The sequence below is a fragment of the Thunnus thynnus genome, chromosome 5, assembly GCF_963924715.1.
Source record: "Thunnus thynnus chromosome 5, fThuThy2.1, whole genome shotgun sequence".
Lineage (NCBI taxonomy): Eukaryota > Metazoa > Chordata > Actinopteri > Scombriformes > Scombridae > Thunnus > Thunnus thynnus.
The window spans coordinates 29,482,181-29,498,458 of record NC_089521.1 but is presented as its reverse complement, the minus strand read 5'-3'; the positions used below and the strand labels follow the sequence as shown (position 1 = coordinate 29,498,458).

The 16,278-nt window shown below is 38.2% G+C and overlaps 1 protein-coding gene across 1 annotated transcript in view; it reads left to right on the top strand.

The window, feature by feature from the left end:
* Window positions 1-1,482, top strand: part of si:dkey-106n21.1 (solute carrier family 23 member 2) — a 61,249-nt gene extending 59,767 nt beyond the window's left edge. The window contains exon 12 of the mRNA XM_067590618.1: window positions 70-1,482. Within this exon, the coding sequence (XP_067446719.1) occupies window positions 70-239 (170 nt within the window). The 3' untranslated portion in view covers window positions 240-1,482. The remainder of the gene's footprint in view (window positions 1-69) is intronic.
* Window positions 1,483-16,278: the final 14,796 nt, after the last annotated feature.

Genomic DNA, 16,278 nt, shown 5'->3' with positions numbered 1-16,278 from the left:
GTTAATAACAATAAACAACAAAACGAGCCCTAACATCACTCTCAGCTAACCTTGTCTTTTCTTTTTTAGGCACTGACAAAGAGAGAGGCATCAAGAACTGGCAAGACAAGGTGCAAGAAGAAAGCAAAAACATGTGTGACCAGTCGTGCTATGACATCCCTTTCTGCAACGGTGTTTTGAAACGGTTTAGATGTTTCCAGTACCTGCCCTTCCTCCCTTCTTATAAGACCAACCACTAGGGGTCATTCAAGTAATGAAATGTTAACTTACCCGGTAGCATTGATGCTGGCCTATTAGCCCTATAAAGCCAAACAGTAGTAAAAAACATGAAAATAAGAAACAGAAACTATATAATTTGTCTAAACTCACTAAAACATTATTGGCACAAAAATTTACATGAGATTATGTTGTTTAATTGCTTCTACATTCTTTTTGTTATAAAACCCTCACTGTGATGTGATCCCCCCACAGTCCAAAAATATGCAAGTTTGTTGATTGGCTACTAAAAAAATGAAACTCTAAAACTTGAGATATTTAATGGAAATATAACTAGCTATTGTTTACCTTTATAGGGTAGTCTACATGACATCTTTATGCAGCCTGGGGTTGCCAGCACTGGCTTTAACCTTCTGAAACCATCATTCAGACTGTACTGCCCACTGCAGACATAAAGGTACTGATGTGGGACCAGCCTGGCCCTCTTTATTATGAGTAACATATGACTCTGAGGGAAAAAAAACATAAGAATCCACAGTGAATGATGTTCTATTACATAAATATTATATAATCCTAACCTTATCTTCTTTAGCACTCCAAGTTAAGTTCTTTTGTCCTTATATAGGTTAATAAAACATTTGTAGTGCCTGAACAAGCAAAGAGCAGCATGATACAATTAGGAGGAATCATCAATCCTCAGAAAGAACTTGAAAACACATGAATTAGATACTAAATTATTGAAAAGAATATAGATTCAGACAGTGAAACATTTTGTGATTCTTTTGGAAAGGGTATTTCTTAAATATATCTTGGATGTGTGCAAATCTTTTTGAGATTTTCAGTATGTACAGTACCACCACCCATCCTTTTTGGACATGACATTGGAGTAAAGACTGAGTCAATATTTGTTGCTCTGAAGCCACTGTTCAGGTGTTATGAATGTGCTGTAACTCAAATGTTTTCAGTAGGATCATTACTACCTCATCAATAACAGTAACTTACATAAAACACATAATTAATGTAATTATGTGATGTCTTTAAAATAACTTTTTAAAATTTTAATTAACGTTGTTACGGTTACTGCTTTATACATTTCATTTTGTCTTTTGTCACTGTATAAAGGTAAATTTGTTAAATATGATGCTTTTACATTTAAGAATATATATGTAATTTTACTAATTTTTGTACTATAATTTTGAATCTGTCCTAAACTGTGACAATAAAGGGTTGTTGTTAAATAAATTCTACACTTAATAAAGACTTCCGTCATATTTCTCACAATTATTTTAACTTGAGATGTTGGATTAGCTCCTTTTTTTGTAACACCTGAAATAATACCTGAAATAATATTTTTACACCACTTGAGGGCTGCGGGAACAAGCTATGAACAAGTTTAAGTCGTTATGACGAACATGTTAGCATTCACTTGCCTGTTTAAACATCCAGCTGATACAGACCCAATGTAAGCTCTGCCTGCTGCAGCCGAAAACGATGCTATAAGAGCGATGAGTGTGAACCAAAATAGGAAAGTTACACAGTGGAAAACCAAAACACAGAGCGGAAAAATGCTGTAAAACTTCATAGCTGAGCGGAACTGAAGCGTTGGGTGGGTGATAATTCTCTGTGGCTGTGTCACTATGAGCAACCCATTTCACATTACACATTGATTTGAGTCATTTGATCCTTTTTATTTTAAAAATATGTATGTACTACTCTGGTTTCTTACTTATTTACTTTTCCACAGGTTTGTAATTGCATTTACATGTTTTCTATGAGTGTGTCTGAACCATCAAGTCATACAATATACGTTAAGCAGTTAAATTAACTAAAGGAAGAGGGCTGTTAATCCTATGTTGTTGTTGTTGTTGTTGTTGTTGTTGTTGTTCATCTTGTTAATCCTTTAATCTTAAACATTTAAGGGACTCTTTCAAGAATGAAAGGGATTTTCAATCACTTCTAAATATCTGAGACTTAATTTGATTTTAATCTCCTTTTCCAAAAATCCACATAAAATCTGAACAAAATGGAAACACTGACAGAAAAAGAACAAACATGGCTTTGAATTTTCAACTAAATAGGGATTGTAGATACCACAAAACTCACATTGCAGGAAAAGTGCTAATTACGGTGTAGAATAAGACTGCAATTCTTGATTGGTGTGCTAAAGCACTTATATGGAAATTAAGTTTGGAGATGAAGTAGTGGCATTGTTTGATTTCTTACAACAACCATAATGTTTATCCCTGTCTACCTGGGGTCCGTTTCACAAAGCAGGTTCAACAAACTCTGAGTCTAATCCTGAACTCTGAGTTGATCTACTCTGAGATAAGAAACTCTGAGTTTCCGGTTCCAGAACAGCTGATTTGAGTCAGTTTATTCAACTCGGAGTAGTTTCACCTGGAGTTAAGCGCGTGCACCACAACTATAAAAAGCCAGCATCAATGGAGCCCCGATTCAACGAGTCACCATGGCAACAGGGAAGAGAAGGGCTGCGTTTTTCGCCCCACCAGAATTAGAAATCTTAATGCGATAATACGGCGAGTTTGAACATGTTTTCAAAAAGAAGTGCAACACCGCTGCAGCTGCAAAAGAGAGGGAGACGGCGTGGGAGAACATCGCTGCTCGGGTCAATGCGTAGGCCTAAGTTTAAATGTAGTCCTTTGCAATCACAATAATATTACAGAGGAAAACTGCTTGATTGGTCGCCTATTAATTTATTTTATTTAGGTCCAATCCCGCGAGGGAGAAGCGCACTTGGCAGCAGTTTAGGATAAAATATAAAAACATTGTTCAAACAGGTGAGACCTCGGCACAATCTCATGGGGGTACCTCATTTTGATCATTTTTTACATTGTAAAGTAAATATTAAGTGGCTGTTTGACTGTGCAGTTGTTTTATCCCCAACATAATGCTGGTTTCACACACATAAATGTCTTCTCATCTACATCATGTTCTGTTAAATAATTAATCCTATTTAAATTAACACAGACTTCTACTCAGCCAACAGAAAGAAGGCAGATGTCCGTAAAACGGGTGGTGGTCCAGCACCGCCACCTCTAACGGAGGCAGAGGAGCTGGCCCTAAGCCAGAATTTAGGAAGGCCAGTGGCTGGCTCCGACATTGTACAAAAAACTTCCGTTTGCAAAGAAACGCAGCGCAACACACAATATCTGCTGGGATGTGAGAGAATTGATTACGATTAGTAATGTTGCAAATGTAAGGACGGATTAGGTTTTGTATGTAGATGATGGACTGTGACGTGAAACGGTACCGCTCAAAAAGATAGGCTAATTGTCTGGAAATGCTAGAACATCTATGCGCGGACTGATAACCATCTCTCAACGAATATTTAATTCTCTGCGCAGTAATGCTGCACCTTCATCCACGGGATCGTTATCAAAAGGACATGCCATGTTAGTGAAAAAGTCGCCACCTACTGTGCCTAATGGACTTCTAATATACTGACTCTGATTTTTTTTAATGATTTTTTTAAATGACAGACGGCAGAACTAGGCTACGCCAAAACTCGCCTGCTGACTGAATGAATGAGGAAATCAAATGGAGTGTGTGGCTCTGAAAGAGGGCGGAGACTGAGAGAAACTCGAGGTTCATCGAGAAAAACCTGGTCCCGACGGTAACTGACCAAGAGCTTAAGTTACCCCTCTCTGTGAAACAGGCTAGAGTTATCCCTCTTTCTCTGGTTTGAGTTACCTCCCTTTTTGAAACGGAAAACTCAGAGTTTCCCTCATTTCAGGGTTAACAGACCCTGAGTTTTCACTAAACCTGCTTTGTGAAACGGACCCCTGAATTCCTCCATCCTTTATAGGTGAGCACACCTCTACTGACACCCAGTGAAATCATTCATCTTCCTTTCAGAGGGTTACACAGACAAATTGTAGTAATTACGTTATTATCATTTTAAGCTCATAAAGTTAATATAAGTGGTGAGGAATAAAAGTAAATTGAGAGAGTGTATAAACAGAAATATCAATCACAATGATAGTACCAAAAAATATAAATGTCACCCCAGACTAATTTATTCTCTCATTCTTTTATGTTCATCTCCTTAAGAACAAGGAGCCGATGTCTATTAGATATCAGCATCCTGCCATGTAATTGGAATCATTTTCCATAGTGGGTGCAATTTCACTCTCACTCTCAGATGAGCTGCACCCTATTTCTTTTGGAAGAGGACCAAGAACCAAGTGTGGTTAGTAGGGATGTGCAGAGAGCCCAGTATTTGTATTTGTATTTGTTGAGGCAGCAAAATTATTTGTATTTGTATTTGTATTCAAATAAATGGGGAAAGAGGCTTAAAAATCCTGTTTTTGTTTTTATTACACTTTTAATTTTAGAAAATTAAAGTGTTACAGTAAGTGTTCATGAATAAACTGCCTTATTACTATTAACTATTTTTAAATCAAGAGTGGATTGTATTAAGTTGATATATTCTAAGATACCGTAGGCTATGTCTACTCATTTGTCTCCTTTCACTCCTGTAGTCTACTTGTTGTTGGTAGTGAATGCTGTGGATATGTGATAGCATGTTGTGAGCTAACAATAATTGCAAAGCCTTTTCTATATGAAAACAGGCTTTTGGATTAATAAGAATTTGTATGTCTGTTGAGTAAATACAAGAATACAAGAACACTTTCAGCAGGGAATTCAAACAATTTCTAACTACAAGTGGAATAGCCCTGATGAGTGCGCAGATGATGATAGCTCCCTGCCAGACACACTAAATACTTTCTACACCTGTTTAGAAGCTACTAACAAAAAGCCAGCCCTAAGGACCACTGGGTTTAATGTATTGCACTTGAACTTGAACATATATGGATGTTGCTGAGTTATGGCGTTGAATAATGGCCAGAAAAGGTTTTTTGCAGAACATTATGATGTCACAGTGAAGTTGACCTTTGACCTTTTATGAATAAAATGTCTTCACTTCATCATTTTATTCTATTATACATTTGTGTGAAATTTTGTCATAATTAGCGTATGCATTCTTGAGTTATGGCCAAAAACGTGTTTTGTGAGGTCACAGTGACCTTGACCAAATTCTAATCAGTTCATCCTTGAGTCCAAGTGGACATTTTATGCCAGATATAATGAAATTCCCTCCAGGAATTCCTGAGATATCATGTTCATGAGAATGGGATGGACATTAGGTCACAGTGACCTTGATCTTTGATCACCAAAATCTAATCAGTTCATCCTTGAGTCCAAGTGGACGTTTGTGCCAAATTTGAAGAAATTCCCTTAAATCGTTCCTGAGATATCACATTCACAAGAGAATGGGACAGATGTGAGGTCACAGTGACCTTGACTTTTGAACTTTGACCAATAAAATGTAATTAGTTCATCCTTGAGTCCAACTGGACTTTTGTGCAAAATTTAAAGAAATTCCCTCAAGGCATTCCTGAGATATTCTATTCATGTGAATGGGACCTGAAAACATGTCACCAGCGTAGAGGTACAAAAAAACAACATGCTTGAATAGTATAGTAACAAAAAGAGGGATTTAAAGATGATAATGTTGAAAGATATCTACTTGATTTGACTAATTTGGAGGTCTGAAGCTTCATATTGACTTTAGATAAACTTTTAAATACAATTTTGCACAGAGGGAGGCTTGTGAATTTTGGCCCCCATCACTTACACTGTAAGTGCATTATGTAAGGATCTTCTGATGGTCAGTATTAACAGGAGAAATGATCACAGTAAGAAAACTTGTTTAAATGTTTATTTGGGCACCTGACTATTGTTTTAAGACAGATTTAAAAATTTTTTAAACCCATCCTTTAATATGTGTGCATAAGTATATGTGTCCACATGTTTTGACATTTCTAAATTCTTTACTTTAAATACAAGCTTTGAAGTTTATGTTTGGCTGATGTTGTGTCTTTATCTTCATCTCTCACTGAAAATCTCATACTTTTGGGGATTATGATCATATATCCAACAGCAAAGATGTCTCAGGGGTTTTTTCTCAGACAGTTTAAGAAATTATGGGTGATCAAAAGGGCTTTGTCTTCTGATCAAGCATGTCATCTCACAACAAAGGTCGTAGGTTTAATCCCCTGTGCTATTTGCTGTCTATCTGTAAATGCCATGTGCTTTCATCGTATGAAGACAAACTGTGGAAGGAACAAATATGCAAACATTGATATTCCCAGGCCCTTTATGCTTAGGGTAAAATTGATTCCATGCAAGTGATGTACTGTAAGCACTGAGTAGTATTTGTTGTTCCTGTTAAAAAGGAAATCATAAATTTAATGACTGTGATGTCCCTCACCCACAACAAGATAGTTTGAACCAGTTGTATCCCATTACCTTGTCTGAACTTTTAGAAACAGTATCATAAGTGTCTTCAAGCCCTCTTGATGTAATACCAACAAAGTTTTTACTAAAAGTAATGGAATCTGTCAGTTCCTGTTTGCTTTCTGTTTTTAACAGTTCCTTGTTTGTGTCCCTGATTATTTTAAAACAGCATGTGAGAACCCACTGTTTAAAAAAAATGGGCTGGATCCCTCCCTCTCTCAAAACTATCAACCAATTTCCAAGTTGCCTTTTATTTCAAAAATTTTAGAAAAAGTGGTGTCTAAGCAATTTCTCTCAGCACTGGAAATAATATTTTGACAAATTTCAGTATAGTTTCCAGAAGTATCACAGCACTGCTCAAGGTTACCAACAACCTTTTAGTGGCTGCTGATGATGGCATGTGCTCAGTCCTTGTGCTCCTGGACCTTCACGCAGCCTTATACATGATTGATCAGAGCATCCTGTTAGGCAGACTGAGGCATTGAGTGGGGATATCTGGTATACCTTTAGAATGGTTTTCATCTTATTTGTCAAATAGGAGGTTCTGTGTCTATGTGAACAGCTATGTCTCTTTTACAATTTACAATTTCATTTAGCGGACGCTTTTATCCAAAGCGACGTACATCTGAGAAACTGATACAACATAAGCAGGGATCCAGTCAGGAGACAGCAACATGAGTAAGTGCCATAACGCTGAAGTTTGAGTCCAATAGGACGTAGGTGCCAACAGGTGGTGCGCCGAGTGCATAGATTGCATAGAAGCAGATTCTCTTTTTAAATTTTTGTCTTTTTTGTTTTTTCTTTACTTTCAGTCCATCAAGTGCAGAGGTGTTTGCGAAAGAGCTGGGTCTTTAGTCTTTTCTTTAGATTGAGAGGGACTCTGCAGATTGAACAGAGTTTGGTAACTCGCTCCACCACTACAGAGGAACTACAGAGGAGAAGAGTCTAGCTAGCGACTTAAGGCCCTCCTGTGGTGGTGGTACGTGCTTTTCATTGGCAGAGCGTAGTGAGCGGGAGAAAGTGTAGACCTGAATGAGGGAGTTCAGGTAGGTAGGAGCCGTTTTAGTTGCTGTTTTGTAAGCAAGTGTAAGGGTTTTGAATTTAATGCGGGCAGCAACTGGGAACCCATGGAGAGATGTCAGCAGCGGGGTGACATTTGCTGTTTTGGGCTGGTTGAAGACCAGATGTGCTGCCATGTTCTGGATCATCTGCAGAGGTTTGAAAGTACATGTGGGGAGGCCTGCCAGTAAGGAGTTGCAGTAGTCAATGCATGATATTACGAGAGTTGTGCTGCATGCTCACACAGGTAGGGTCTGATCTTCCTGATGTTGTACAGGGCAAACCATCACAACCAAGTCACTGAGGCCATGTGAACCTTAAAGGTTAGCTGGTCATTAATCATGACACCTAAGTTCTGGGCAGACTTTGTGGGCATGAGTTGGGTTGATTTTCTTCTGTTAAGTATGGTGTGCCTCAGGGGTCAGTTTTGGGACTAATTTTATTTTCTTTATGTATGCTTCCCCTTGGACACATTATTCATAGACATGTTCTCTCCTTTCATTGTTATGCTGATGATATGCAGATGTACCTGCCCATTAGATCCACAGACCCTGGAATGCTGAGTGCATTTAACGACTTTGTTATGCCCAAAACCGGACTCAAACAAAACAGAGATCCTTGTCATTGGGTCCCAGCATATGGCAAAACAAATTCTGCCATCTGCTGGTTCCCTAGTGGAACATATCAAGCCTGTTGCAAGGAATCTTGGCTTCTGGTTTGATAGAAAATTTAAGTTTTGAGCACCCCAAAGCTTGTGCAATCATGTTTTTATCATCTTATAAACATATTTCAAAAATAGGAAAATGCAAGGAGACATGATCAAATCACTCCTGTTTTAGCCTCTTTACACTGGCTCCAGTGTCCCGGTTGAAAACTAAAGGAGATGTTTGCAGTCAGGGCCACCAAGCTCTGGAATGATCTGCCTGAGAAAATAAGGTCGGCTGACTCAGTGATCTCTTTGAAGTCCCCTCTTAAAACATATTTTTATCAGAGAGCCTTCCCTGATTTTACCTGAGTTTTAATTTCTTTGAGCTGCCTTTATCTGTTATATTGCTCATCAATATAACATCATAATCAGTGTTATAATTAAAAATGCTTTTTCATACACAGAATTGGTTTTTAAACACCAAAATTGTTTGTTTGGTTTTTTTTGTCTGTTCTCTTTGCAAAACCTGATCATTTTTATGACTTGTCTGTTTTATTTTGCTGTGAAGCTCTTTGTAACTTGGATTTTGAAAAGTGCTCTATAAATAACCATTATTATTATTATTATTATTATTATTATTATTAGAAGTAGTAGTAGTAGTAGTAGTAGTATTAATTTAATGAACACCCTTGTCCACTGGTTGTCAACACATTTGCTATCAGTTCCAAGATCATCAGACACGTTCTGAAGTTGAGGGAGTGTCTTTTTTTCTTTGATTTCTAAGCACATTTATGGATGTTTATTAGTGATGCACATCACAGATGGTGGTATTCCCCAGAAATGTAGTGACACTGAATCTAAATGAAAATCTTGTCTCTTACAAATACTCATCCCCATAGGATTGAATATTTCTTATATTATATTTTAAAATTTTTGAAACTGAAAATGTATAAACATTTAGTCAGTTTGTTCAATTCAATGCTTATTATCCAGTATAAAGGACTACTTGTAAGATGGGCTTGAAAGGCATAGATTTGGGTGAAGATCTTACACTGGAATGATTGTAACACTCCCCACAAATACACTTCCCCACAGATAACGATATCTTGACAATTTCATTTGCAGCATGGAAAAAGCCAAGGCTGCCCTCTTTCACCGTTATTGTTTGTCAATGTAAATGAATCAGGAGCCATGGGAATTCATAGTAATCTGCATATAAAAGGTGTTATGAAGCACTTTTTTTTTTTACTATATGTGGATGATTTAATCCTTTACATAACCTATATTATATCTGCAAAATGTTTTTGAAATACAGTACTTTTCAATTTTCACATTGGAAACTAAACCAGCAGAAAGGTGAACTGATGTCAGACAAACATGGCAATGTCTCATACATTAATACCCCTTCAGGTGTAAAGTATGGAGAACTGTAGACCATAAACATCTCTTTAGGCAAAATTTACTTTGATTTTATAGGAGCTCTGACAACATAAGCTAATGGGATCTTTATTGCTTTGTCTAAATTCCAACATTTTATCTGGCAGCCAACCTCAAGCACTACAAGTAAGCATGCATTTTGGATAGAAGACAATGGTAACAACTCACCACATTGGTTGGAAATAAACAGGCCTCATGTTGAGGAGTGTCAATTCTAGCTTTATTTTCTTCTAAATTACATTTTTGCCATTGCATAAAAATCTCCACATTTACTGATAAAATTTGTTGGCTGCCAACCATGTGCACCAGCTGGTTATGTTCACTTTAATTAGATATGTGTATTGAGGTATTTACGCTTCTGTGATATAGCAGGTAAAAACATGGCCACACACAGTGAGTACCATATGTGAAAGCCATATGGCTGGGAACTGTGCCAAGTTTGACACCAAGACCATCACCTGGTCAAAGAACATTCCAATTGCACAGATATAAATATAAGATGGTTGTCTAGCCTTGCAACATGGTTGGCACAAATCTAACGGGATTACCAAATCCTAATCTGGATTGAGTTGTATCGACAGATGCGAGCATTCATTAAGTGAAGAGGCACCATCGGCCACAATGTTCCGAACGTGAGGTATTAGAGAAAGTCTGTCAGGGCATTACCTGCCCTGGGTTTTATCATCTATTGGAAACGTGACTCATCTTAGATCTGTGCCACCTCTGAGATGAAGGTTCAGATTTCTGGATGGAGAAGTAAAGGGCGGCAAATACTTAACTCAGCCTGTCAACTCGGAACAAAGAATCTAATCAATACTGTGTGAGCAAATTAACCATTTTAATATAACAAACAAATGACATCACAAAAACTAATTTTAGAAAACTGACCCTGGATTTACAAAGGTTAAAAGTTGCACAAGTACATCTGTGTAAAAACTGAGTCACAAATAGATCACTTGATTTTCTTACCCAAAAGTAAAAATGGTAAAAGTAAAAAAAACAAAAAATTCTTATCACATTGCTGTTTTGAAATAACATAGTTCATAGTCTACTTTCAAAGCAGACACTATGAGCTTGAGGAAAGCTGAAGATTTTGGAACGCCATTTGGGATTTTAAGAAAATCAGAGAGAGTAAAGAAATTCATCTCCAAATGCAACCAGGACCAACAGATCAGGGATTAGAGCAAAAGATGGGGCGTGTTTCTCTTACTTAAGCTACTTTATGCAGCTTTACTCCAAGGTACACCATATTGTTAGTCAATGAGGCCCTGAAGGCTGAAAGCTGTAAGGTCTTAATTAGGTCATGATGATTCCGGAATCTCTCCAAGTTGGTCAGTATCAAAACGATTTAGGACATTTTGGGAATAATGTTTTCACACCCCGATTTGCCCTGGAAACCTGCTACTTCTTACTTATTGTCCTGCATCTCCCATGCACTTTTTCCCACCTATTCACTGACATACTTCCCACCAAAGTAAAAGTATGCTCAGGGTTATTTTGAAAATGTACATTTGTTGATAAGTATACACAGTAGTCCTCTACATGTGTGTAAGATTTAAACATAGTAAGTTGTATTTAGTGTTTTAAAACATGCACTTGTGTCTACACGCTGACACTCAGCACCATGGACAGGGCCCAGTTGGGCTCTTAATGAAGTAGGTGTTTCCTCAATGTCATATTCTTTCAACACATACTTTTTATGTAACTGTACTTTCCAGTATCAGACAATGAATAGGAAATGTGTGTATCTATAATGTATAGTCTGTTATTGTTTTGAAGATGAATGTCATCTAAATGTCATCCCACTGTTGAAAAAATTCTCAATAGACTATCTACAAAATAGGTTGTTTTCCAGCACTGTGTAACCAACCTTGACTCCCACAAATTACATTCATATGGAAATAATTTGTATTGTCTAAAACATTTAGGAGAAAATGTAATGCAGCTTGGATTATGTCCACTGGCAACATTTTGTTCCAATACAAAGAAAGTAGTGTGATTTTCTTATACCACAGGTCATAGCGAGGCCAGGGTCAATGTCTCATGCTGCCAGTCAGCGCAGACATTTTCAGTACCTAATCTTTCCCTAACTTTATCCATATCTGTGTTATAGTTTCTTCACCTGAATCACACCATATTCACCATGACAACAATACTTTCATTACCTTGAAGATACAGTAATCAATATTTTTTTTATTAAAAATGAATCAAACAATATGGAAGTGACTGTAGAGCTTTTTAGCCTCTTTCAGCTTAATTGTTTTGCGTTTACAGCACAATTAAAGAAATGCATGCTTCTGTCCACTGCTGTGATAAACGTACTGTACACTACCTGGCCAGCACCAAGCGGCAGAGAAACATAGTTAGTGACTAGCTGGTCAAGAAATTGTAAAATCTAGCAACTAAAGAACTAGAAATTTTTCTCAGGAGTGGCAGCAGAGGTCAGACCAGGGAACCTACTTGGGAACAGAAAGATGACTCCAAATGAATACTGCTGTTACGCTACATTTGTTGCATGTGTAAGGAGGCAACTGTTTTCCAAGACATTAGCCACAACAGTATCCAGTTTAATATGTCAATTTTGCCCTTTAAGAAGCCAAAAATAAAGACAAAAAATGTTGCTACTGTAGAACAAAGTGTTTTGAGTTTCTTTAACATACTCAAATCAGCTGGCATAACTTGATTTTTTTAGAGAAATTGTCTCATTTGGTTTTTTCTTTACCACATCACTGCAGTGGGGTACTTTGTTAATTAAGTGTTCCTGAACCTCTTTACAAAAGCACTGACATTGTATTCAAGACATGCATAGCAATAACCACACAAATTGGTGGTAAAGCTCAGCATTATGAAATCAGAAAGCACTGTACACTGCGGTTACAGACTCCTGCAGATAAGCCATTTGATACCAGAGACTGAACTGATGCCACTGTGTAGCAAGTACAGTGGAAAGGGAGTGACTTATTTATTTTCAAGAACAGTCTTTCATTGGCAATGAATTACAACAAAGAGTGCAAACTGTTGTGTAGGAGCCAAAATATGTTGTTATTTCTGTTTATATATTGACATGGGCATCACGTATTGCATCACTTACATGGCTTGACACATGGGTGTGGTTTCCTATTATTTAACCTGTTCACTTAGGTGGTGGCGGGAGTTTTGGACAAAGGGAGTTGGTAGAGCTCTGATATTTTCTGTTGACCATCACCATCATCACCATCGTCACCATCATTACTATCATTACCATTGTCTGTTCATCACTTTATTTTCACAGTCAGATTGCATTTTTTGTATATTTTTTGTGCAACAGCTGTTTGTCAGACTCTTTCATTTTTGTTTATTTTTTCAATAAAACACCAGTAAAACGTCATCTGGACTTCAGGATGGTTTTGTATGGATGTGTCACATATAAGAGCCTACTAAGTCTCTTAGCGGCCTTTTTTGAAAAGTAGTCGCTACATTTAGTAAAACAGAAAATAGCCGCATCTACGGACAGAGTTTGGACTGTATTGACAATGGATGATCAGCTGATTCCCCTCACGGCATGGAGAGAAAAGGCCACAGCTGACTGCTGCGGAAAAAACTTGCTTGAACAGCGCCGCATCACAGCCATCAGAAGCGGTATGTTTGTGGATTCCTTCTGTGTGTTTGTTGAAAGTTTGAACACAGTTTGGATGTGCTGCTGCTTGTCCATTGGGGACTGTTGGTTTTGGCTTGTGTTGCACACGCTTGATTTGCCGAGATCGGCGTAGGTTTTGGACTGTTTGGATTGTGACGCTGTGGCTGTCATGCTCTGAGTTTAAAGTTCGCATTGTTGACAAATGTTGAGCTGATGGGCGATCTTGAATGAGATCTATTTATGGAGTGGCATTTATGTTGCAGTTGCTGTGTATCTCTGATGAGCGTGCACGTTGGAAAATGTCAAAATGAGTGATGACGTGGATAATGAAATGGAGGAGAGGAGGACGGTCAAGCTTACAAGTAAGGCGTTGGCTTGCAAAATTGAAACTCTTCAAAAGGAACGAAATTCAACTGTGAAAACCCTTAAAGGACATGAAATAAATGAGCTCATGAAAAAGGATGAAAATGCAAAGGATGTGAAATTCAATTTGGAGAAACTGATTCAACTGTATGAAAATGCAAAAGCAACACATGAATCAGTTATTCAGTTATTTGCTTCCTAAAGAGGAACAGGAAACCCAGAGTAACTGGTTTACACGCATAACAAAATGCAACACAGATTTCATGGAAGATGTGAAACAATGGCTTTTTGAAACTGAAAGAAACTCTGTTCATGTGGCTGCAGATTTACCAACTGCTGCAAATACAGACATTTCTTCCACCTCACCTGGAAAGGCATCTGTTGAATCAAAGGAGGAAATTCCCCAAACTGAGACTCAGCACGACATTCCCTCCCAGCAGTCAAACATAAAGGCAACATCTGACATACAGGAAGAAATACAACCAGGTGACAGTGTGTCAAATGTTGGAAGCAGCAGGAGGAGCAAACAAAGTTCTAGATCAAGCTCTAGAGTGTCAAGTACTTCATCTGCATGCATTAAAGCTGAGGCTGAAGTAGCTGCTCTGAGAGATAAACATACTTTGGAAGAACAGGAGGAGTTGCTGAGGAGAAAAAAAGGAGCAGCTGGAGCTGGAAGCAGATATTGCCGTTACTATGGCCAAAGTGCAGGTGCTTGGAGCTTCAAGAGGATCAAGTGTACGGAGTCATTTATCTAAAATGTCTGATGGCATGACGTCATATTTTGAGAAAGGACACCTGGAAAAGAACATCATGTTAAGGCAGAACCTTTTGTGCCAAAGTTACAAAACCTGCCTACACAAGAACAAATCCCAAAGCACAGTATCACTGATCCACAATCCAGTAATACACCTGTAATAACAACTCAAACACAATCTCTCACCACAATTCCTATGACACATCAGTCAAGTATTTGAAATTCAGGTGAACATGAACATGTGCCATCTCAAGCTACCTTACCTGCTTCAAACAATGGTGAATAGAATAACTTATTCTCAGTTATGGAAAAACAAAATGAAATCATTGCATTGCTAATTCAACAACAATGTCTTTCTTCTATGCCAAAGAGGGAAATCCAGGTTTTTGATGGTGATCTGCTTCAGTACCCAACATTCATTAAATACTTTGAACACAGTATTGAAAGTAAGAATGAAAACTTCAGAGATTGTCTATATTATTTGGAACAATACACAAGAGGACAGCCAAGGGAAATTGTAAGGAGCTGCCTACATATGGACTCAGACAGAGGATTCAGGAAGGCAAAGTCTTTACTGCAGAAGCGTTTTGGCAACGAGCATAAAATTGCTACAGCCTATATGGAAAAGGCTCTTTCATGGTCAACAATAAAACCTGATGACACAAAGGCTCTACAAGCATTCACTCTCTTTTTAAGAGGATGCTGTAATGCCAAGTAAGATGTCGACCACATGAAGTAGCTGGATATGCCTTCTAATATGCTCATCATCATAAAGAAATTGCCCTATCGGCTGAGGGATAAATGGAGAACTGTGGTCTGTGATTTCCAGGAAAAATACAATCAAAGAGCTACCTTTAAGGATATGGTGGATTTCCTAGAAAGGCAAGTGAAGATTGTAACAGATCCAGTGTTTGGAGATATCAAAGACACAGTGAGCAAAGATGTAAGGAGGTCCAAACCACAGCCTCAACCAAGAATAAAAGGAAGTATCTTTGCTACCACCGTGACACTTGCAGACAAAGAAAAAAGTGATAAAGGCACCAAGGAAAAGGAAAGCTTGCTTGGTTTGAAAAACTGTTTATTCTGTGGAGGTGGACATGCTTTGGATATGTGTTCACAATTGGAAAAGAGGGCACATAATGAGAAAATCGCTTTCTTAAGAGGAAATGGAATATGTTTTGGCTGTTTGTGTAAAGGGCACCTCAGCAAAGACTGCAGAAAGCGACTCAGCTGCAACATATGTAGTTTAAAGCATCCCAGGATGTTGAATATCTAACAAAAAAAAAGGAAATGGACAAACACGAAGCAGAAGTAAAGGATGGAGCTAAAAGGTGTGCAGTAGCTTCTGTGCAAATCAGTGGTCTTACTGGGGCCGGTGAAGATGACTGTCTCAATCGAGCCTGTGCAAGTGAAGGCCAAGAAGGGGAATGCAACAGTGCATACTTATGCATTTCTTGACCCAGGTAGCCCTGCATCATTTTGTACAGTGGGCCTTATGACCAAGCTTAATCTCCAGGGAAGAAGGTCAAGTATTCTATTAAGAACCATGGGTCAAAAGAAGGTTGTTGAAACCAACATTTTTTCAGGCCTAGAAGTTGCTGGACTGGACAACAACAATTTTCGTGATCTTCCAGGCATATACACTCAGAAAACTATGCCTGTATGTAAAGGAAACATCCCACATCAAGAGGACATCAGATGGTGGCCTCACCTGAGGAATGTTTATCTGCCTGACATTGACTCTGATATAGAGTTGCTGATTGGCTTGGATGTACCAAAGGCTCTAGAACCACTGTAAGTAATCCGGAGTGTGGCAGATGGACCCTTCGCTGTCAAAACCATGCTTGGCTGGACAGTTAATGGACC